Raw genomic sequence first — 24,317 nt, 5'->3', positions numbered from 1 at the left:
CCCAATGATGAGGGATGTTGATGTATTGGCTTAAAATATGCTTATTCTATTCTGTGTGTTGATGGTGCTTCAACAGCATCAATTTGATAAATATTAGAACCTCAGTGTGTCAGAAATATGGGGGGAACAGAATCCGACGGCAAAAAAAACAGCTGTCGGAATCCGTTCCCCCACTCCCATTATGAGAGGTGTTGATGTAATGGTTTAAAAAATGCTGATTTTATTTTTGTGTGTGGATGGAGCTTAACTTGCATCAGTTTAAAGAATATTTGTTTTTGCCTTTTATTATGATAGGACAGTATAGTATCAAGAAAGTTTGACGAACCGGGACTTGAACTCGGGTCGCAATAAGCTGAGAAGCAACTAATGTCAGTGCAGAGTGTACTGACCACTAGTCTATTGGGTTTGGTAAATGCATGCAATGTGGTAAATATTAGAACCTCATTGTGTAAGAAACATAGGGGGAACAGAATCCGACGGCAAATAGTTCAGCTGTCGAAATCCGTTCCCCCACCCCAATGATGAGGGATGTTGATGTATCGGCTTAAAATATGCTTATTCTATTCTGTGTGTTGATGGTGCTTCAACAGCATCAATTTGATAAATATTAGAACCTCAGTGTGTCAGAAATATGGGGGGAACAGAATCCGACGGCAAAAAAAACTGCTGTCGGAATCCGTTCCCCCACTCGCCTTATGAGAGGTGTTGATGTAATGGCTTAAAAAATGCTGATTTTATTTTTATGTGTGGATGGAGCTTAACTTGCATCAGTTTAAAGAATTTTTTTTTTTTTGCTTTTTATTATGATAGGACAGTATAGTATCAAGAAAGTTTGACGAAGCAGGATTTGAACTCGGGTCGCAATGAGCTGAAAAGCAATGAATGTCAGGGTAAAGTGTACTGACCACTAGGCTATTGGTTAATGAAATTTGCTGCAATGTGATAAATATTAGAACCTCATTGTGTAAGAAACATAGGGGGAACAGAATCCGACGACACATAGTTCAGCTGTCGAAATCCGTTCCCCCACCCCAATGATGAGGGATGTTGATGTATCATCTTAAAATATGCTTATTCTATTCTGTGTGTTGATGGTGCTTCAACAGCATCAATTTGATAAATATTAGAACCTCAGTGTGTCAGAAATATGGGGGGAACAGAATCCGACGGCAAAAAAACTGCTGTCGGAATCCGTTCCCCCACTCCCATTATGAGAGGTGTTGATGTAATGGTTTAAAAAATGCTGACTTTATTTTTGTGTGTGGATGGAGCTTAACTTGCATCAGTTTAAAGAATATTTGTTTTTGCCTTTTATTATGATAGGACAGTATAGTATCAAGAAAATTTGACGAAGCGGGACTTGAACTCAGGTCGCAATGAGCTGAAATGCGATGAATGTCAGGGCAAAGTGTACTGACCACTAGGCTATTGGTTAATGAAAATTAATGCAATGTGATAAATATTAGAACCTCATTGTATAAGAAACATAGGGGGAACAGAATCCGACGGCAAATAGTTCAGCTGTCGAAATCCGTTCCCCCACCCCAATGATGAGGGATGTTGATGTATTGGCTTAAAATATGCTTATTCTATTCTGTGTGTTGATGGTGCTTCAACAGCATCAATTTGATAAATATTAGAACCTCAGTGTGTCAGAAATATGGGGGGAACAGAATCCGACGGCAAAAAAAACAGCTGTCGGAATCCGTTCCCCCACTCCCATTATGAGAGGTGTTGATGTAATGGTTTAAAAAATGCTGATTTTATTTTTGTGTGTGGATGGAGCTTAACTTGCATCAGTTTAAAGAATATTTGTTTTTGCCTTTTATTATGATAGGACAGTATAGTATCAAGAAAGTTTGACGAACCGGGACTTGAACTCGGGTCGCAATAAGCTGAGAAGCAACTAATGTCAGTGCAGAGTGTACTGACCACTAGTCTAATGGGTTTGGTAAATGCATGCAATGTGGTAAATATTAGAACCTCATTGTGTAAGAAACATAGGGGGAACAGAATCCGACGGCAAATAGTTCAGCTGTCGAAATCCGTTCCCCCACCCCAATGATGAGGGATGTTGATGTATCGGCTTAAAATATGCTTATTCTATTCTGTCTGTTGATGGTGCTTCAACAGCATCAATTTGATAAATATTAGAACCTCAGTGTGTCAGAAATATGGGGGGAACAGAATCCGACGGCAAAAAAAACTGCTGTCGGAATCCGTTCCCCCACTGCCTTATGAGAGGTGTTGATGTAATGGCTTAAAAAATGCTGATTTTATTTTTGTGTGTGGATGGAGCTTAACTTGCATCAGTTTAAAGAATTTTTTTTTTTTTGCTTTTTATTATCATAGGACAGTATAGTATCAAGAAAGTTTGACGAAGCAGGATTTGAACTCGGGTCGCAATGAGCTGAAAAGCAATGAATGTCAGGGTAAAGTGTACTGACCACTAGGCTATTGGTTAATGAAATTTGCTGCAATGTGATAAATATTAGAACCTCATTGTATAAGAAACATAGGGGGAACAGAAACCGACGGCAAAAAATACAGCTGTCGGAATCCGTTCCCCCACTCCCATTATGAGAGGCGTTGATGTAATGGCTTAAAAAATGCTGATTTTATTTTTGTGTGTGGATGGAGCTTAACTTGCATCAGTTTAAAGAATATATTTTTTTGCCTTTTATTATGATAGGACAGAATAGTATCAAGACAGTTTGACGAAGCGGGACTTGAACTCGGGTCGCAATGAGCTGAAAAGCAAAGAATATCAGGGAAGAGTGTACTGACCACTAGACCATTGATTTATGAAATTTGCTGCAATGTGATAAGTATTAGAACCTCATTGTGTAAGATACATAGGGGGAACAGAATCCGACGGCAAATAGTTCAGCTGTCGAAATCCGTTCCCCCACCCCAATGATGAGGGATGTTGATGTATCGACTTAAAATATGCTTATTCTATTATGTGTGTTGATGGTGCTTCAACAGCATCAATTTGATAAATATTAGAACCTCAGTGTGTCAGAAATATGGGGGGAACAGAATCCGACGGCAAAAAAAATAGCTGTCGGAATCCGTTCCCCCACTCCCATTATGAGAGGTGTTGATGTAATGGCTTAAAAAATGCTGAATTTATTTTTGTGTGTGGATGGAGCTTAACTTGCATCAGTTTAAAGAATATATTTTTTTGCCTTTTATTATGATAGGACAGTATAGTATCAAGAAAGTTTGACGAAGCGGGACTTGAACTCGGGTCGCAATGAGCTGAAAAGCGATGAACGTCAGCGCAAAGTGTACTGACCACTAGGCTATTGGTTAATGAAAATTAATGCAATGTGATAAATATTAGAACCTCATTGTATAAGAAACATAGGGGGAACAGAATCCGACGGCAAATAGTTCAGCTGTCGAAATCCGTTCCCCCACGCCAATGATGAGGGATGTTGATGTATCGGCTTAAAATATGCTTATTCTATTCTGTGTGTTGATGGTGCTTCAACAGCATCAATTTGATAAATATTAGAACCTCAGTGTGTCAGAAATATGGGGGGAACAGAATCCGACGGCAAAAAAAATAGCTGTCGGAATCCGTTCCCCCACTCCCATTATGAGAGGTGTTGATGTAATGGCTTAAAAAATGCTGAATTTATTTTTGTGTGTGGATGGAGCTTAACTTGCATCAGTTTAAAGAATATATTTTTTTGTCTTTTATTATGATAGGACAGTATAGTATCAAGACAGTTTGACGAAGCGGGACTTGAACTCGGGTCGCAATGAGCTGAAAAGCAATGAATATCAGGGAAGAGTGTACTGACCACTAGACCATTGACTTATGAAATTTGCTGCAATGTGATAAGTATTAGAACGTCATTGTGTAAGAAACATAGGGGGAACAGAATCCGACGGCAAATAGTTCAGCTGTCGAAATCCGTTCCCCCACCCCAATGATGAGGGATGTTGATGTATCGGCTTAAAATATGCTTATTCTATTCTGTGTGTTGATGGTGCTTCAACAGCATCAATTTGATAAATATTAGAACCTCAGTGTGTCAGAAATATGGGGGGAACAGAATCCGACGGCAATAAAAATAGCTGTCGGAATCCGTTCCCCCACTCCCATTATGAGAGGTGTTGATGTAATGGCTTAAAAAATGCTGAATTTATTTTTGTGTGTGGATGGAGCTTAACTTGCATCAGTTTAAAGAATATATTTTTTTGTCTTTTATTATGATAGGACAGTATAGTATCAAGACAGTTTGACGAAGCGGGACTTTAACTCGGGTCGCAATGAGCTGAAAAGCAATGAATATCAGGGAAGAGTGTACTGACCACTAGACCATTGACATATGAAATTTGCTGCAATGTGATAAGTATTAGAACCTCATTGTGTAAGAAACATAGGGGGAACAGAATCCGACGGCAAATAGTTCAGCTGTCGAAATCCGTTCCCCCACCCCAATGATGAGGGATGTTGATGTATCGGCTTAAAATATGCTTATTCTATTCTGTGTGTTGATGGTGCTTCAACAGCATCAATTTGATAAATATTAGAACCTCAGTGTGTCAGAAATATGGGGGGAACAGAATCCGACGGCAAAAAAAACTGCTGTCGGAATCCGTTCCCCCACTCGCCTTATGAGAGGTGTTGATGTAATGGCTTAAAAAATGCTGATTTTATTTTTATGTGTGGATGGAGCTTAACTTGCATCAGTTTAAAGAATTTTTTTTTTTTGCTTTTTATTATGATAGGACAGTATAGTATCAAGAAAGTTTGACGAAGCAGGATTTGAACTCGGGTCGCAATGAGCTGAAAAGCAATGAATGTCAGGGTAAAGTGTACTGACCACTAGGCTATTGGTTAATGAAATTTGCTGCAATGTGATAAATATTAGAACCTCATTGTGTAAGAAACATAGGGGGAACAGAATCCGACGACACATAGTTCAGCTGTCGAAATCCGTTCCCCCACCCCAATGATGAGGGATGTTGATGTATCGTCTTAAAATATGCTTATTCTATTCTGTGTGTTGATGGTGCTTCAACAGCATCAATTTGATAAATATTAGAACCTCAGTGTGTCAGAAATATGGGGGGAACAGAATCCGACGGCAAAAAAAACTGCTGTCGGAATCCGTTCCCCCACTCCCATTATGAGAGGTGTTGATGTAATGGTTTAAAAAATGCTGACTTTATTTTTGTGTGTGGATGGAGCTTAACTTGCATCAGTTTAAAGAATATTTGTTTTTGCCTTTTATTATGATAGGACAGTATAGTATCAAGAAAATTTGACGAAGCGGGACTTGAACTCAGGACGCAATGAGCTGAAATGCGATGAATGTCAGGGAAGAGTGTACTGACCACTAGACCATTGACTTATGAAATTTGCTGCAATGTGATAAGTATTAGAACCTCATTGTGTAAGAAACATAGGGGGAACAGAATCCGACGGCAAATAGTTCAGCTGTCGAAATCCGTTCCCCCACCCCAATGATGAGGGATGTTGATGTATCGGCTTAAAATATGCTTATTCTATTCTGTGTGTTGATGGTGCTTCAACAGCATCAATTTGATAAATATTAGAACCTCAGTGTGTCAGAAATATGGGGGGAACAGAATCCGACGGCAAAAAAAACAGCTGTCGGAATCCGTTCCCCCACTCCCATTATGAGAGGTGTTGATGTAATGGTTTAAAAAATGCTGACTTTATTTTTGTGTGTGGATGGAGCTTAACTTGCATCAGTTTAAAGAATATTTGTTTTTGCCTTTTATTATGATAGGACAGTATAGTATCAAGAAAGTTTGACGAACTGGGACTTGAACTCGGGTAGCAATAAGCTGAGAAGCAACGAAAGTCAGTGCAGAGTGTACTGACCACTAGACCATTGACTTATGAAATTTGCTGCAATGTGATAAGTATTAGAACCTCATTGTGTAAGAACCATAGGGGGAACAGAATCCGACGGCAAATAGTTCAGCTGTCGAAATCCGTTCCCCCACCCCAATGATGAGGGATGTTGATGTATCGGCTTAAAATATGCTTATTCTATGTTGTGTGTGGATGGTGCTTAAACAGCATCAATTTGATAAATATTAGAACCTCAGTGTGTCAGAAATATGGGGAGAACAGAATCCGACGGCAAAAAAAACAGCTGTCGGAATCCTTTCCCCCACTCCCATTATGAGAGGTGTTGATGTAATGGCTTAAAAAATGCTGATTTTATTTTTGTGTGTGGATGGAGCTTAACTTGCATCAGTTTAAAGAATATATTTTTTGCCTTTTATCATGATAGGACAGTATAGTATCAAGAAAGTTTGACGAATGGGGACTTGAACTCGGGTCGCAATAAGCTGAAATTTAAAGCAATGGATATCAGTGCAGAGTGTACTGACCACTAGGCTATATGCACCCAGGAGCGAATGCGAACGTGCGATTAGTCCTAATTGCTTGAATGACTACTAGTCTAAAAAAATCTTTAGTCTATGGCAACTCTAATCAACAGCCTACATTTAATATTTGACATTATTTAATTAGTAATTAGTATCCAGCTCTGTACATTAAATTAGTTAAGTTAGCATAATTAGTTAATGAACTAATAAAATAATAAAATAAAGTTTAAATTAAGATACTAACCATATATTTCTATATAGGATTGCTTATTCCACCACACAACGGACTGTTTATAAGGTGACAATCTGTTATACATGTGAAGATTTTAGGCTGTATCTTGAAGATTTTTGTATTGTATTGTATCTTCTGTTATAAAGACGAAGATTTACATTTCGTTAATTAAACAAAATAGGAACACAATGTTGTTAAAAATAAACAACTTAGGCTATGTTCTGTTAGATGTATTTTGACTACTATTTGTTTAATTATATCTCTAGGTAACGAAGATATAGCCTATTAACAAAAATAAATCTTATATATATATTATATATAAAAAAACTTATAGGCCTATATAAAATATATTTTAAAAAAAGGTCCTCATTGATTCATTTTGCCTGATTGGGGGCCTCTACTATTTGCTTAAGCTTTTTGAACGTAGAAGTGTGATAAAGGCCTGACAGGCTATAAATTTTATGTGGATAAAGGCATATTTTGTACATGACTACACATGTCCTTATAAGGCCAAGAAAATATGTCGTTTTAACGACAACATCTCATTATTACGAGAAAAAGATGTAATTTTAACAACATAAGATCTCGTTATTACGAGAAAAATATGTCATTTTAACGACATAAGATCTCGTTATTACGAGAAAATATATCATTTTAATGACATAAGATCTCGTTATTACGACATAATTGAGGGGAAAAAATAATATGTATGTGGCAGCAATGCGTCACCGTACTATCTAAAACCCCATTCAACATTTTTCTTTCTTTTTTTGCATGACTAATATATTTACTTTAGTCCAAATTTACACTTTGTTGTCAGCTTGTCATAATGTTTGCAGTGCACCTGCCTTTAACTTGTACATACTTTCATCCACAATTAACCTGGATAAGTGCACACTGAAATTGAATAACAATAAACTTAGATGTAAAGTTAACTTGTCATTTATTTAAGAAATATACATCATTGTTACAGTCCATACCATTTGATAGCTGTCCAGAATGCAGCGCATTGTGAAAGTCAGAAGAAAAATAATTTAGAATACTTGAATTGTATATATTGTGTTGTGGGAAAGTTAAATTAACATAATATGCAATGATCTAATGCATAGTTCCTTCATGAGCAAAAATTGGGAGTTTATTTAATTTTTGATTATTATTTTTTTTATTGCCTATCCTTCCCATGTGTGCTCTTCATTAAATATCATCCTTATGAGCAGCAATTTGGCCTGTGCAATATTGTTCAACAAAATCAGAAATAAATGCTGAAATAATTATCAGTGGAGTGAAACAATCTCATTTTCAGTTAAAAGTAACAATCAACAGTCCTCTTCACCATCCTCCACGAGAGGAATTTCTGCAAAATACAAAGCAAAACATTGGTCATTGGTATGATAAAACAGTGTGTTATACCACTAGGTGGCAGCAGCCTTACCGTCTGCAATGTCTATGCTAGGGCTTGTGGAAGCAGTTTCTTCCATTGAGGTGATGGCATTTGTTTTCTCAGACATGTTATTTAGTCCACCAGCGTGCGAGGAAGATGGCTGTATGCTTTGAAAACATTCTGATGTGTCCGAGATGCTATCGCAGGTCTCAGCCTCACCAGTGTCCAACGGCACACTATTTTGACTCCCTGTATGCCCGGGATATGAAGGTGGGTTTTGCTCTTCTGAATGCTGTGAGCTCCCCAGACCAGCAGGGGGCAGATCGTTTGGGGGCTGACAGTAATTACCACTAACAGCTTCTTCATAAGAGGGAAGTGGCACAGCAACACCATCTACAACCAAGATGTTTGGATCCCGGCTTTCATCTTGCTCTTCACTGAAAAAGTAAAAAAAAAAAGAAACTTTTTAATGAGTAATCAAAAAAGATCAAACGACACTGTGATTATTATGTTGGCTGTACCTTTGCCTTTGCTGGGATTTGCATTTGAAGTGGAACATCTTGGCTGTGATCACCAAGAGCAGGGCTAGCAACACACTTGTGGCCGTACAAGCCACTACTTTCCATGTGGTTAGTAGAGAGTCTTGAAAACCAGGCCAGGATGTCTCTATGGAGGGGAAAAAAACTGTACTTTAATAACAAGTAGCCTACATCCAAGTTTAAAGGGATAGTTCGCCCTAAAATGAAAGTTAAGTCCTAAATTGCTCACCCTGGTGTTGTTCTAATGCCCATATGCCCTTCTTTCTTTTATGGACCACAAAAGGAGAATAAAAAATATAATAGCAGTGAATAGAGACCAGCATCAAGCTTTTTAAAAAAGACTCAAAGGTATCACATGTGATGATCCCGTGCGATACATGTCATATATTCCAAGTGTTCTGGGGGCATACAATATGAAATTTAATGTATTATTTATTGAAAAAATACCAATCACTGGAAGCAGTATTAGCCGATACTGATCACCTAATTAAATAATACTATATGATAAATAGAAGGCTTTAAATAGTAAAGCCTTTAATGCTTTTAAACTGGGGTTATTTAGCTATTCTTAACAACAATGTATTTTAAGTATAAAAAATTAAGAGATGATAAAATATCATGAATTGACAACTCTATTTATTGGCAACATATTCCATCCCCTCACTTGAAGGCGATTAGGAACAACTTATAATAAAACATACTAATAAAAAAACTACTTCTGTTGTCTTTATCAACAGAAAGTAATCAAATGTAAAACCACTGCATAGTCTTCACTGTATAAATTAAATATAGATTAATCCTACTAAATTACTAAAGAGCAGTGAGTGATTTTCTCTTGTTTTTTCTTGTTTGATCAACATTAAGGACAGATGGCAGAAGGAATATTAGGCTACTGTCACTTTAAGACCTAATGCACGGATCCAACATTCTGTTCCATAATCATGTGACTTATTTCCCAACTATTTATGTTCACTTAAGATATAACCGACTGTGTTTAAGCAAACACTCACCAAGCCAGGCATTTTGACATTTCTGTTTTTAACCATTTAGGCACGAACCCGAAGTCCAAAGTTCACTTTGCTTGTCTGTGTTGTCTAAATACTGTTTTAATTACCGTTTTTATTATCGAGCACGCCCTGCAGTTTAGTGACAGTTTAGTAACTGCATTTTACAACAATCACTGGTCTATCTGATTTAGAAGTTCAGTTTTGGCTTTTAGGCAGGAACGAAAGCGATTTAAAGGGAAAAAAAGTCTTAAACCTAGTCCCAGACTTAAATGCACGTTTGAGCTGTTTTAACTGCAAGCAACTTGCATGATATATATTAAAATGTCATTTTTAATATATGTGCCATTGTTTTGTCTCAAGATGCACACTGGTAATGGTTTTGTTTCTGAGGCATGTTTATAAAAGTGACTTAAATGTTCTAATTGAACTAACCAGGCCCTTGTTTCTTGCTCTCATTGCTGTATGTTGCTTTCGTTGCAATCTCTCTGCTCTCCGCAAAGATGTTGCAAATTTATTGTTCTTTTCAGACACTTGGTAGAACTGCCAGACCGGTTTTAGGTGGGTATAGAAAAATTGTCTCACGAGTTCTGCATCATTGGCTCTTCTGATCGGCCTTTACAGAAACCACCGATCAAACTATATAAAGCTATTATCGGCCGATAGCAATCAGCACCCTTAAAAATTCTCCTTTTGTGGTCCATAAATGAAAAAAGGGCATATGAATATTGTGTTTAGGATATGAGAGAAAATGTAACATAAACTTAAAGGAATCAGATAAACAGAGCAGAATTATAGATATATCTTTCTGACACCAAACTTTTTAACGGTATTATATATATATCCTGACCAAAGCTGCATTTATTTTATAAAAAATACAGTAAAAACAGTCATTTTGTTCAATATAATTACAATTCAAAATAATTGTTTTCCAACTGTTGATGGCAAAGCTGAATTTTCAGCATCATTACTCCAGTCTTTAGTGTCACATGACCCTTCAGAAATCATTCTAATATGCTGATTTGGTGTTCAAGAATCATATCTTATTATTAGTGTTGAAAATGGCTGTGCTGCTTAATATTTTTGTTGAGACCGTAATGTTAAAGAGAGCAGAATTTACTCGAAATATAACTTTTTGTAACAGTTTAAAAAAAAAGATTGACCAATTTAATTAGGGATGCAACGATACCATTTTTTCAGAACCGATCCGATCTGATACCAAAAATTCTGAGTATCGGCCGATACCGATTTTTTTTTTTAATCAAGTAGAATTTCTATAACTCTGTGCTGAACTGATAATAAGAACTGAAAAAAAGAAAAACAACAAAAAATATATGATCATAATCTGACATAAATCGAGCGCAGAATGATGCGCTTGAAGCAACATGAGTCGGCGCGCAGCCCGTCGAGTCTGCATTGAAAAGTTTAAAGCACAAAGAAAATACATATTGATGCGTAGTGTATTATACAGTATCTATCTATGCAATAGTCTATTCAGCATTTTCTTTTAACAGTTTTAAATTTCAGTTACTGTGTGCGTGAAGAACAAATAGTACCTGACTTTACTCCAGTGTTGTGATCTAACAGACACCCGTAGAAAGTAACATGATTAAGGTACAGCAATAAAGTCTAGCAAGATAAAGTTGTTTTATGCGAAACCATAGACCTTTATCTACAGATCAAGTATAATAATAGTAACATTGAATCATCTTGGAGAGAGTTTCATCGTGTTAACTGTCGTAACCGAACGCGACGCGCTGTTTGAGTGCTGAATGAAGAATGACTGACAGCGCAGCTGAGGGAAACGTTTACGTGATCTTGAATTTAACGACTTAAATATTAATTTATGTCTCACATTATACTATATAATGGCTTCAGAACACTTATAATATTGTGCACGAAAACTTATGGTGCTTTATAATGTTTGTGTGCCTTTTGTGGGGCTTAACAATAACACTGAATAGTATACGCACAATATCGGATTTGGATCGGCCTCGTCTGACCGATACCCGATCCGCCAAAAATGGCAGTATCGGAGCCGATACCGATACTGAGTATCGGATCGGTGCATCCCTAAATTTAATTCAAGTCCATTTGTTTCAAAACACATTATAACAGCATAATTAACTCATACACATATCAGTTTTATAAATTTCATAAAAATTATTCAACATGACAGAGAAATTTACCTAATTATTTCTCATTGCACATTCTTTGTGCTAATGTGCAAGCTTGATTAGACTAGGTGGTAAAAATGCTTATAATCTTTTATCGAAACTGATGCAGACTGATTTACCATCTTTGATGCAGTAGAACTGCAACTGTGGGAACCATTGCCCGTACTGGCAGGTGATGTACTTGTAGTCATTCGCTAGAGAGTAGCCAGGATAACAGTAGTATTCTACGACCGTCCCATGAATGTAGCGGTCACATGGTTGTGGGTGGCACATGTAATCTCCATGTTCTATCATCGAGGGTAAGGAACATGCTGCAACAACATCAGAGAAAAAGACATCTGAAACAGAGAACTCATTTCCTCTTCCTGAGTCCAACACCACATTTTAATATGTGTCCCTGTATTTGTTTACAAACACTTCAAAATAACACTATTATGTAGCTTTCTGTTTACATTACTGCAGATTTTCTTTTCATGTTCATTTTTTTAAAGTTGCTTTCAAAAGTTTACATATAGATCTTGAGATTTTACTTGTCTTTCATTAACAGAGAAAACTAAAGACCTGGGTATACTTTATTTCCCTCATTCCGCTCTGTCTTGCGCACAGTTGAGAGCTCGAGCCTTTCTAAGTATACTCCTTTGGCCATAAGCGTGGAAAGACACGTTTGGCTCGTGCTCTCTATCTAGTGGACTTTGTTTTCAAGCGCTCAATTCACTTGCATATGCGCTGACACAAAAATTGTGCTGCACGTGGACGTCCGTGGACTCTCCTGATGACGTAAAGTGAAGAAAATAATGTCACATGGACAGTACGCAGACCGACACGGAACGTGAACGGTCGAAGTATAATTTGTGGTTAAGACTATATACTGTAAACCTTTAACTAAGGCTCGTTTACAAGACAATAATGTACTAAAAACTGAAAAACTTTCCTTTTTGCTTCCAGACGACAACGTTGTCAAAACAAGCCCCGTTCATAAGGATTCGCAAAAACGACTAAAAACGCTGTATTAGTCATGCCAGGCCAGTAGTTGGCGATGTAAAGAAACACTTTGCGCCTATAGACTGAACACGTAACACGCATGCGCATGACGTCACCGTTTTCACAAATTCACGTTTTTGTAGTTTACACATAGATGATAACCGTATCGTTTTCATCAACTTGCACTCTGAAACCCGTTTTCAAACATCTGCATCTTCAGGCCCAAAACGCAGTTGTTGTGTAAAGAATGACCAAAACGCATAAAACGTTTTAAGTTGAAAACGGTGACATATAAACGTTTTTCAAGGGTACTAAAAATGCAATTATAGTGCAATCATAAAACAATTCTAAAAGGATAATAATAATAAAGAACATTTTTATTCTGAACATAGCTTGTGGATCTTGATTCTCTCAAAACTGAGAAATGGTTTAATGATATTTACCCTCAACATCAAGGCACCGGGGTGGCGTGTCCGACCAGATGAGGTTATACATGCATTCCAAAAGTTCAGGACCCTCCAACTTGTAACCAGGAAAACACTGGTAGTGGACTACAGTTCCAACAGGCACAGAGAACTCTGTTTCCGAGATGTTCATGTAACTGTGTGGAGGTATCAGCGGCCGTAGACAGCCTGTGGAGACAGAGGAGTGCATCAAACCCACATCTTAAGTGGAGGACATCATATCACATGAACATTTTTGAAATATAGTCAGATTTGTTGACTTGCATCAACCTTGACAAGTTGGCTGATTATCCCACGTCCCATCGGCTTGACACACTGATTCCATAGTTTCCGTGTCAGGATACCGGATCTGAAATCCCTCATGACAGCTAATAATGAGGCTGTCGCCAGGCCTGTACGTCTTATTTGTGACATGGGCATCCTCGATGAATGGAGGAAGACAATCTTTGAAAGATAGATTCTCCAAATAAATAAACGCTGCAACATTTTCATACAATTACAGATGAAACAGTAAAAATTATTGAGTTACAGAACGGAACTATTTAAGATTGAGTAGCCACACCTTCTGAAAGGCACACTGGTTTAAGGCTTGGTTTCCAGCCTACCGATCCATTGTGGAAGCGAGTGCAGATAATCTTGGCTGGCCCTTTTAAGCTATAGCCATACACACAAGAGAACCTCGCCACCGAGTTTTCGAAGAACACACCGGTGTTTGGAGTTCTGATTCCGTGCTCAGGAACACCGGGATCATTGCAGAACTGCCCCACTAAAAGTGCACCGGGAAGAACCAAAATCATGCATTTAAACCAAAGAAGACATCTTATGATTGTGCAGATGTATATGTATATTCAATGTATAAGTATATGATTATAATTAAGGTATTAATCAATATTTTTCCTTCTAAATATCAAATGAGTTGAATGACTTCTCTGGAGATTTTGATGATCACTGAAATGTTCTTTTCATGTATTCTTTAATGTCTGTATTTGATATCTGAATGCAGTAGAACGGCTTCCAGAAATGAAATAGGGACATGTTTTGTGTTTGAGAAAGGTTTTCAACGTGTTAAAACATATAGGGGTCATTGAAGCCAGTAGTTTAAGGGACCATTTCTTTGTTAAAGCCTTACTTTCCAGTTAGACTAAAGTGTAGCTCTCCTTGAGAGAAAGAACGCATTATCTTGATGTTTTGAGAGGACTCTCCTGTTTATAGTTAGAGCCTGGCCAAATCCAACCTTGGAAAAGCAGTGTGTCGGTGTGTGTGTTAGTCTTCTTGGTTACAGGTTAAGGAACCACTGGCATTACTGGAGATTGACTGAGTTGTTGTTCTGGACATGCTGGTGCCCAGCAACCCAAATCTGCGACCTGGAAGGTCACGACGTGCCTAACTTCAGGGTCCGAGTGTCAGCCGCATAATCGATGGAGATATGGTTCAGTCTATCTGTATATGTGTGGAAAATTACTGTTTATCTATTTTTTAGCCAATCAGAAACTGCAACCTGTAAGTAATGACGTAGCTTAGACCTTGGTGTAGGGTATAACTACTGTGATCTTTGTAACTGTAAGCGGGGCGGCCTACGAACTCCTGTGTGAGTCTTGAAGCTGACTTCTGCTGATGAAACTGCAAACTATTCAGTAAAACTTTGCTTCAATTTTTTATAATTCTGACTCCGGTTCTTCTTTCAAACATCTGGTCCTTGGGTCTTAAACTGTTAACCCCTAACAAGATATCAGTGTTGGATCCTAATGTCTGTAATTTGATCGTTTTTTTGTTCCATACCTTCCAAGCTTTAATATACTCTTGTTTATATCTGCTACATATGAAAGTATTTAATTAAAAATGAAAAATAAATAAAATAAATGCTGGAAAAATAAATAAAAACACTGACTGGTCTAAGGTACATGGAAGCTTGTTTCCGCCACAGAATAAAAAATAAAAAGGGTAATTGTGACTTTTTATCTCACAATTCTGACTTATTTCCCCTCAGAATTGCGAGTTTATTCACGCTATTCTGACTATATAACTTGCAATTCTGACTTTTTTTCTTGCAATTGTGTTTATATCTCACAATTCTGACTATCTTGCAATTCTAACAACTTTTCTCAGAACAGTGAGATAAAAAGTCTAATTCTGAGGGGGGAACACTGACTTTCTCAGAATTGTGTCACTCAATTCTGACTATATCTCGCAATTCTGACTTTATAACTCGCAATTCTGATTTTATATCTCACAATTCCAAGTTTATATCTCGCAATTCTGACTTTATAACTCAATTGTGAGGGGGGAAAAAGCAACTGCGACCTGAGTTCGATTCCCAGATTGAGGTCCTGTTCCCCTCTCTCTCATGCTTTCCTGTCAAAATCTCTACTGTCCTATCCAATAAAGGCACAAAAAGGCCAAAAACATAACTCAAAAAAAGTTGTAATTATCTTTTAAGTTGTTTTATTCCGTGGCGGAAACCTTTCCATACATGTATGAAAAACTGACAAAGTCTGGTGAGTCATGGTGATTCAGCTTATTCAGATGATCCCAGTTTCTGTTTCAGTTGCTTTATAATCTCAAATTAAATCATAAACAACAAGATAGAAATTTGCTATCTCTTTCCACAATCTATCTTTTCTTAAAATTGTTATTTTCCTTTATATTTTAAATATGGTCTTACAACAACTTCTATCACCTCAGGAGGGTGTTGAGCACATGATAGCATTTTGTCACCCGTATTTTTGTTGGGTGAAACTGTTAGTGTTACAACTCAGCCCGTGTTACAACAGTCTCTCCAACATCACACTATCAATATATCATTTCCTTTTACATGAGAAAACAATTTTCTGCTGAGATGTTTGTTTTACTCAGTGGTTCTGGAATTTTATGAGTGTGTTTTTGCTTGTTTTGAATTTGTTTGCTTCGTCATGTCCAAAGGTTATTCAATATACAACAGACAGCAGGAAAGCTGCATCGTCATGGCATTAAGTGAACAGAACTGAATGGGCCGGGGGGCTATCGACAATTTCAGAGTGTCCCGTTACACAAGGAAGGTCCTGCATCCTCATCATATTCCCAAATCCTTATCACTTAAATAATCGCAGCATTTAAGCAGTTCTCTTACCTACTGTGTTAACGGGGAAGGCGGTGACCAGAAGAGGAAGGAGGAGGAGGATGATCGAGAGAATAATCTGGCCGTAGACAGGATGTCCAAACGCAGATTTCTTGCCTTCTTTATCACCATGATGAAACATCTTTCATTGAATGAAATTCATCGGGTCACAATGCTCTGAAATTATGATGACAACGACAAAAACTAGGTAAAACGTGAAAATATTAGGATTGCATCATGGATTTTCAACCCTGCAGAATCTCCTCGCCGACGCGCAGAACATGATGACCAGTAAATCCCCATATCAATTTGTAAATACCAAAATAGTCTTTTCGGGAACGCGTGTAAGGCATATCCGGCACGCATTATTATGCATTATTCTATTGTCTTCAGCGGATCAGAGGAAGGCTCGCGCAACATATCGATGCTGTTTAAATGTACGATGGTCGAGAGGATGATGAAAAATACGTCATAAGCGTCACTAGTCTACCTTACCCGGTTAAAAGCCAAGGTCTAATGATGACGCTACTGCTGTTTTTAAAAAAGAGCTCGTGTTTTCAGATTGTCTGTCACCTACCCACTGATGTCGTACATTGAAAATGAGTTTCGTCGGAGTTTCTCTCTCCCTCGATCTGATCAAGCTGATTATATTCAATGGAATAATGAGGTTACTTCTGCTGTTGTAGGCTAGATCATTTCTACACTGGAAAGTTGTCCAGCCTCTCGTGGTGTAATAGGCCATCTCGTGATGGGTAGATGGATTATTATACAGGTCAAAGTACCTGTGTGGAGAAACATAAAATGAGCAATAGGGAAACAACGTTTTTAAATAAACTAGTAGGCCTAAATGCTATAAAGAAAGAGCAAGAATACATTTGAAAGGATGAGCATGTGATATGATCTGATCAAATAAGGTTTAAAAAAGACATGAAATTTTGGTGATACACAATTTTGATTTACACAAGTAAATAGGCCATTCCTTTTAACATAGCAGGCAATGATTTTTGCTCATTTCAGAATGGAACTTTGACAAATATGAAAACTGTCATTATTTATTAGCGAATTACAGAATATCAGATAGGCTATAAAAAGTATTCAGAAATGGTTTTATCTTATGCATTCAAGGCAAAACTGTAAATATCAGTAAAGTTCAAGTTAGCTGGTAATGTAGGCTACTAACAAATTAAGTGAACAAAGCTTGACCACTGAATGACTCAGATGAAAGTTTAGGCTGAAGGAATTCAATTTATTCACTAGCCTATCATCTAGTCAGATATCATAAAGATCAAAGGGCTAAAAGAGGGCTGCATTTATTTATGTTTGTTTGGCAAATTACGTCTTATCAAAGTGCATATACATCAAGAATATACTTATAGAGACATCAAAACATCAAAAGCAACTTTTGAAAATTACAATGACAGAAAAAAAATAATAACAGACAAATATGTATTTCCCAACTTCCTGCACAGACAAACTTTAGTCAAGTCAAGTGACCTTTATTTATATAATGCTTTACACATATTGTTTCAAAGAATCTTTACAGTAATAACAGGAAAATGATTCAATGATGCAAACAGAGTTCATTTCGGCTGTACAGCAGCTCTAAAAGAAAATAGTGTCATTGTTCAGCTGAAGTCAGTTCAGTGTTGATTCAGTTCCATTGTAAATATCATCAATTATTAAATCAGTTAATCTATAAAGCAGTTCTGTAGAAAAACAGTGATGTCATCATCCAGCTCAGTTCAGTTCTCATCCAGTGTCAGTGCAGTCAGATCAATAATATTGTTGAATATTAAGTATCCCCAACTAAGCAAGCCAGAGGTGACAGTGGCGAGGAACCCAAACTCCATCAGGTGACAGAATGGAGAGAAAAACCTTGGGAGAAACTAGGCTCAGTCGAGGTGCCAGTTCTCCTCTGGCAACGAACGAACACAGTGTGATCATGATTCAGGCTGCATCACAAGTTAGAAATCAGATAGTGGATCAGTAGCATTCAAATATTTAATCCAGTTCCTTTAGCTTGAAGATCGGATTCATCACACCCCTATGGAGAAGAAGCAGCATCAGAGTGTCATGTGCAGGCCTACATTTTCACATGGTCTTTATGGCATGCTAAGACTGCTGAGTTAATAATTTTTAATGGGTAATCTTTTAATAATTTTTCAAGAACAATTTTAAAGCTTCAACACATTTTGAAATAATATAATTTTAACATAACATTTCTATTTTAGATAGGGACATAAGAGTTTCACTGTCATTCAAAATGTCAATCCTTCAGAGAATGTGTAGAGTCACAAAGAAGATTACTTGACGAATAGCTACACAAAGAGACATTACTATCAACTTAGTTAGCAAGTTATCATTCACTTGGATGCACTTCCTTGAAACTCGTCATAATCTGGTGGATTGCATTCCTGTACAGTTGCTTTACGTCCGCGCAAATAACGCACAAGTACTAATAGAGCAAAAGCAGCTACTACTAGGAATATGATCAGCCCAACATATTCTCCTGGGGTCGACAGCCCCCCCCGTGCTATATAATTAGGGAACGGTGTTGTGAATACTTGACCATTAAATATATCAAGACCGAGAACGCATTCACTTCCATTAACGAGGATAAAGGGCTGATAGCAATCACATCTATAACTTCCTATCGTATTTATACACATGTGAGCGCAGCCATGATTTGATTCACATTCATCTATATCTACGCAGGTTTTTTCGCTTCTAACAAAGCCATCCGGACACCAACACGCCGTCCCGCTTCTCAGACACATCGCTTCACAAACTGTTGTTGTGCAATAGAAGTCACAGCGGCGTGGATCCCGTGCATTAGGACGGTATCGCTCCATACACGAACACCTGTATCCGGTTCCCATAGGAATACATTTATGTTCACAGGGTGCATACATACATAGCGCATCATCCAGGATGACCACACTTCCTTTGCAGAGATCCCCCTGAGGGCCCTCACACAGAAATCCATCCAGTTTTTCTGCGCATGGTTTCACAGTCAATCTTCTGTCGCTGGAGACAGACACGCAGAGAGGAACGCACGCCGTTTCTGCGCTCTCCATGTTCGTCAACTCCGTGGTCATTTCTCTTTCGCGTAATGCACTCGTATTACACTTATCCTTTGGAAAATGTTGTCCTATCCAAAAGTGTCCGATCACGTTATCAAGAAGAAAGCCGAAAACTTTATCAGATGCATTCGGCTGGATAGACAATTGACCGCCCCGTTCTCTGCAATTCTCTTGAGCCGTTTGAAAGTCCGCTGGTATTTGGTAGATGTTTGCACAATGTTTTAGATTACTTGAGCAAGCACAGCTTTGCTCCAATCCAGCACAAGACGAAATTATCACAATGAAAATCAAAATCGTTTGTCCATAAGAATCCATCCTATCTTGATTTCAAGAGGAACGGCAACTTGAGCTGCATGAGGATAGTCTGTATGGCTTTAAAAGCATTGACTATTCCCAACTTTAGAAAACCCATTAGCAAAGATAGGCCTAAATATAGGAAGGAAACCCCGCCTGAGGAAGCCGAGAAATACACCAAAAGGACGTTGACGAACACTATCCGTTCTATCATGCACCAGTGGCAATGACCTTGAAAATTACGCATGAATAATTGTGGTCCCACGAGAATGTTCACAGTTACCGATTCATTCATTCATTCATTCATTCATTCATTCAGTCAGTCAGTCATTCGCTCACTTACGTCCTCACGTAGCCTGCTCTTTCGAAGACATTTCATTAAAAAAAGTAGGGCTATTCAATTCTGTTCCTGAAGGGCCACGAACCGGAGATTTTAGTTTCAACCCCACTTAAACACACCAGAACCAACTAGAATAAACTGTTTTTAAATAGAAATAGAGTAGCTTCTTAAAGTGCAAAAATAATATATAAATAGTAAACTACAAGTATGATCTTATGTTCACTTAAAGAAAACTTACAAGTATACTTGCAGTATAAAACTAACTAGTTTACTGAGAGTATACTTCAAAGTGGACTTTGATAAACTAAAAAATGTGCTACAAGTATTTGACAAGAAAACTATCAGTATACTTTCACTTATAGTATAATAGTAGTGTACTCAAAGTTTACTACTGTTACACTTAAAGTATGCTTAAAAGTATACTTTTATACTAAAAATTAGTCCCAGGTAGCATAGAAATAGTACACTTACAAGTATACTTCTATTTCATTGATCTTAGTATACTTACTACATAAAGTATACTTAAAAATATACTTGAACTTTACTTAATAAAATTAACGAAGTATACTTTTTGTTAGGGTAGCCCTGTCGAAAAACAAATCTTTAGATCACTGAAAACAGTTAAATGTAGCTTTATTTGTTCAACCAGACTTTTTTTTTTACAACAGTAGCTACACATTGTGCACTTAAAACAACAACAACAAAGTCTTTATATATTTACATTTAGTGCCAGAAAGAAAGAAAGTTCACTGAAAAAACATTGCCCTTTTGTGACAACATGTTCAAATTGTATCATGATGGTTCCTGTTCAATTAAATATTATTTTATAGGCTTTACAGCAAGACAATTATCAAACAAAAGAATAAAACAGAAAACAGGTAAAATACAGAAACTGTATTTAATAAGGTAAATGGTTAAACAAAAGTTGACATCACATGTAACTTGCCCCTCCCTGACAGAAAAACACCCTGAAAAAGAGTTCATCCATTTGTTAAAGTATTGACCCTTGCCTTAAAGTATCCTGTGTGGTTTTATTATGCTAGATTACAATTTCTCCTTGGTCTTTAAAAATGATTTAGTAATCAAATGTAGCACTCTTTTGGACATATGATAATATTTTGTCATTATCATTTAAATCTGACTAATTTTCAAACTGTTTATCATAAATCAACATCTCAGAAAAATGTTATGGGGTTTCTAATCAAAATGTGACTTTCTGTTACAAAACAGTGTATTGATTTCATACAGGTCCTCTGTAGAGACACCAGGATGTAAAGCATGTTTATCAGGCATTCTGGGAGACACAACAAGTGAATAGGGAAATAAATTATATATAAATATTCATATGAAATATTAGATATTATGAAAATGTTGCCAATTATTTCTCCCATTATTAGACTCCTGTTTTCATTACATGTTGCCCCAAGAACACATATGCAAATCAGATACAGTATAGATAAATTATTGAATGGGACTACCCATTTATGGCCATTTTACCCATACTGCATAAAGCAAAATGGTATATAAATTCATTCCGTTATTTGTTTCACAGTTGAGAATCACCTTTATACTAATTGTGGTTAAAAACAATTATGACCAAAAAAATTGATTAGTGAAAAAAAAAAAAAAACTTTGTTTTTGCCCATAATTTTTTTTTTAAAAACCGAGGCCTGGTGTCCACAGAGGACATAGCATAACATATGAACATTTTTTCCCCCAATTGTTTTTTTTTTCCATTTTTTTTGTAATGCTCTAAACAATGTTATGACATGAAAAAATAATACATTAAAAAAAAACAAACTTAAAAGTTCTGAACTGGTGTTTGAAACTGGTGTAGATAACATTGTATCTCTTTTAAATATGATGCTGACAGAAAATAAGTATTCACACTTAGAATAGTTACATTCTATTATTCAGTTGAATGTTGCTTTTTTCCGTTCTTTGTCCAATCCAGATGAAACCCAGCAGTAGTTGTCAGCGGTGGTATTTTTCAAAGTGGCTTTTTTTGAACGTTTCCATAAAACAACAGATATGACCACAATGAGCGAAACCAATGCAAAAACTGAAGCTAAGACGCACACCAATATCCAAGAACTACCGAGGAAACTTTCTCTGCGTTTAGAGGAGTCCGCTTTAGTGTTTGTCTTGTTAAGTGGAGGGGGGTTGATTGTTGTCGACTCAAAACTGACAGGTAAATGACTCAATTTAGTGATGAACTCTTCTCTATGAACTGGAGAAGGAGTGTTTTGTGGATTCTCAGTGGGATCCTGGATGCAGCTGATGCCATTTTTAGCCAAAATGAAGTTTTCTCTGCATGAACATTTGAAACTACCTATAGTATTGTTGCAGATGTCTTCACATGGTTTACCAAGACATTCGTCTATATCTGTACATGTCACTCTATCTGATAATAAAACGTAACCTGCGTGGCAGTAACAAGAGAATGAACCCTGCGAATTGAGACAGCCCTGCTCACACTTTGATTCGGTGCATTCGTCCACGTCTTTACATTTGCCAGCAAAAAGCCTGAAACCTGGGTTACACTCACAAAGAAAGCTTCCCGGCGTGTTGTGACACCTGTGTTCACCGCAGACACGCTGATGACATTCATCGATATCAACGCAGCTGATGTTGTCTTCGGACAGCTGAAATCCATCCGCGCATGCGCACGAAAATCCAGCAGCTGTCGGAATACACTTTGATTTGCACGGTGAATTTTCGCAGGTGTTTCTGAGAGCACAACTTACTTGATCATCCATCAGATAATAACCGTCACGACATTCACAACGAACACTTGCTCCAGCAGTCTCTGAACAATGATGATCACAGCCTCCGTTTTTACGCGCACAACTTATATTATCTCGAGCGCAAAAACGCTCTGAATTTGTCCAGCCAAAAATGCCATCTTTGTTGTCACAAAATGAGATAAAGGATTCTGCATCTTCCGACCCGCCGCACAGTATTTCAGCCCATGTCCCGTGTGGTAACATCGCCAACTTTTCACTTTGAGTTTGCGGTTTGACTAAGAACGGAAGATTGTACTCGACATTACCTGGGTTTTCCATCACTATAGGTTTGCACATGCCTTTGGAAAGAAATTTACATATATAAAATGCACTTTCTTTACATAAGCCATCTGTCCACTTGAGATCATCAATCAGCGAAATCGACACGCATCTTTTTTCCGTGCACGTGCCCAAAGGTTTCTTTTTCCAATTGGAATATTTGGACTCGCTTGGCTCTGACGTCCACCTGAAGCCCTGCAAGTCCTCAGTGAAATCAGTGCAGCGTCCTTTCAGCAACGCAAGTCCGATCCAAAGTTTAGAGTTAAGGATGCTGTCTTCTGCTGCTAGAAGAGCTGATTTAACGCTCTGAAATTCATTGTCATTTCTCATTGTAACCAAATTGCCGCCATTATTGACACAGTTTTCTGCAGCTTTTTCAAATTGCTTCTCCTTCAAATGCAATGTGAAGCAAGCCTCGGCTGTGCAGGTTGGGATCACCCGGTCAGTTCCGTCAGCAACAAAAAAGGACAACATCAGAATCAGTACATGCATCATCCCGCCACTTTCATTAATGTTAAAATACTTCACGCTTTGAGGATAAATATTCAGTTCATCTCAGAGAATGGAGAAAGAGTTCTTCATAGGAATTCCAAGACTCAAACTAATGCATCCTGTTTAGTGAATAACCTACAACGGAAATAATGTTTCATTTGTGTCTTCTCAGGGCGAGTTCCTGACGCCAACAAAAAACAACTGACCAGGCTGCTATTGTTTTGACTACTTTCCCAGATGTATCAGCCTATGGCAGTTCAACAACGTGACACCAGTCCAATTTTAGATTTAGACTAATATCCATGTTTCATGCTGTTATAGTTTCTAATGAAGAATCACATTCACACCATATTAACCAGGAGAGATTCATAATTTAGTTTACCATGAGTTATAAGTGCCTAAGGTTTGGGACCCAGAAACTGCCTGGTTACTGACATTCTTCTAAATATCTTCCTTTGTGTTCAGCAGAAGAAAGAAATTCATACAGGTTTGAAACAACATGAGGGTGAGTATATGATGACAGAATTTTCATTTTAAAGTGAACTATCCCTTTAACCCATGTAGTTACCTAATATTACTCCAACCCTTTAGGACAATAGAGCTAGTTTTTACTATAGGGCTAGTTGTCACACTTTTTACTTTATTTATTTATTTATTTATTTATTTATATATATATTTCCAAAATTTTCTGGAACAAGATATAGTTCATTGCACAAACACTGACATTTTGTGCTGATAGTTGGTATATGAACAGCCTTTTATAGGTTATTCAGCAGTAAAAACG

At 37.4% G+C, this 24,317-nt stretch overlaps 2 protein-coding genes across 4 annotated transcripts; both read right to left on the bottom strand.

Moving 5' to 3' along the window:
- Positions 1 to 7,545: 7,545 nt before the first annotated feature.
- susd4 (sushi domain containing 4) lies at positions 7,546 to 16,957 on the bottom strand. 3 transcript variants are annotated; one of them, XM_084096833.1, is made up of 9 exons: positions 16,837 to 16,957; positions 16,272 to 16,436; positions 13,728 to 13,931; positions 13,436 to 13,609; positions 13,145 to 13,333; positions 11,840 to 12,031; positions 8,522 to 8,666; positions 8,052 to 8,437; positions 7,546 to 7,973 (listed from the first exon to the last, which is right to left on the bottom strand). In XM_084096833.1, the coding sequence occupies exons 2-9, from the start codon at positions 16,399 to 16,401 to the stop codon at positions 7,936 to 7,938; spliced, it is 1,458 nt and encodes a 485-aa protein (XP_083952959.1). In that variant the 5' UTR covers positions 16,402 to 16,436; positions 16,837 to 16,957; the 3' UTR covers positions 7,546 to 7,935. The 3 variants fall into 3 exon arrangements, with proteins under 3 accessions (XP_083952959.1, XP_083952958.1, XP_083952960.1); XM_084096832.1 differs by lacking the exon at positions 16,837 to 16,957 and having other exon boundaries at positions 16,272 to 16,736; XM_084096834.1 differs by lacking the exon at positions 16,837 to 16,957 and having other exon boundaries at positions 16,276 to 16,403.
- Positions 16,958 to 20,592: 3,635 nt separating this feature from the next.
- cd93 (CD93 molecule) lies at positions 20,593 to 23,713 on the bottom strand. Its single transcript, XM_084096831.1, has one exon. The coding sequence runs from the start codon at positions 23,534 to 23,536 to the stop codon at positions 21,890 to 21,892; it is 1,647 nt and encodes a 548-aa protein (XP_083952957.1). The 5' UTR covers positions 23,537 to 23,713; the 3' UTR covers positions 20,593 to 21,889.
- Between the last annotated feature and the right edge of the window lie 604 nt (positions 23,714 to 24,317).

Source organism: Abramis brama (genome assembly GCF_963993115.1).
Source record: "Abramis brama genome assembly, chromosome: 21".
Classification (NCBI taxonomy): Eukaryota; Metazoa; Chordata; class Actinopteri; order Cypriniformes; family Leuciscidae; genus Abramis; species Abramis brama.
The sequence above is the reverse complement of the archived record's forward strand: the minus strand, read 5'-3'. Positions and strand labels throughout refer to the sequence as shown.

Coding starts and splice junctions, on each gene's coding strand:
- susd4 (XM_084096833.1), bottom strand. CDS start 16,401: ATGTTTCATCATGGTGATAAAGAAGGCAAGAAATCTGCGTTTGGACAT. Junction 13,334..13,435: donor TAATCAGCCAACTTGTCAAG/GTTGATGCAAGT, acceptor CTGTCTCCACAG/GCTGTCTACGGCCGCTGATA. Junction 8,667..11,839: donor GTTCTACTGCATCAAAGATG/GTAAATCAGTCT, acceptor TCCCCTCCATAG/AGACATCCTGGCCTGGTTTT.
- cd93 (XM_084096831.1), bottom strand. CDS start 23,536: ATGATGCATGTACTGATTCTGATGTTGTCCTTTTTTGTTGCTGACGGA.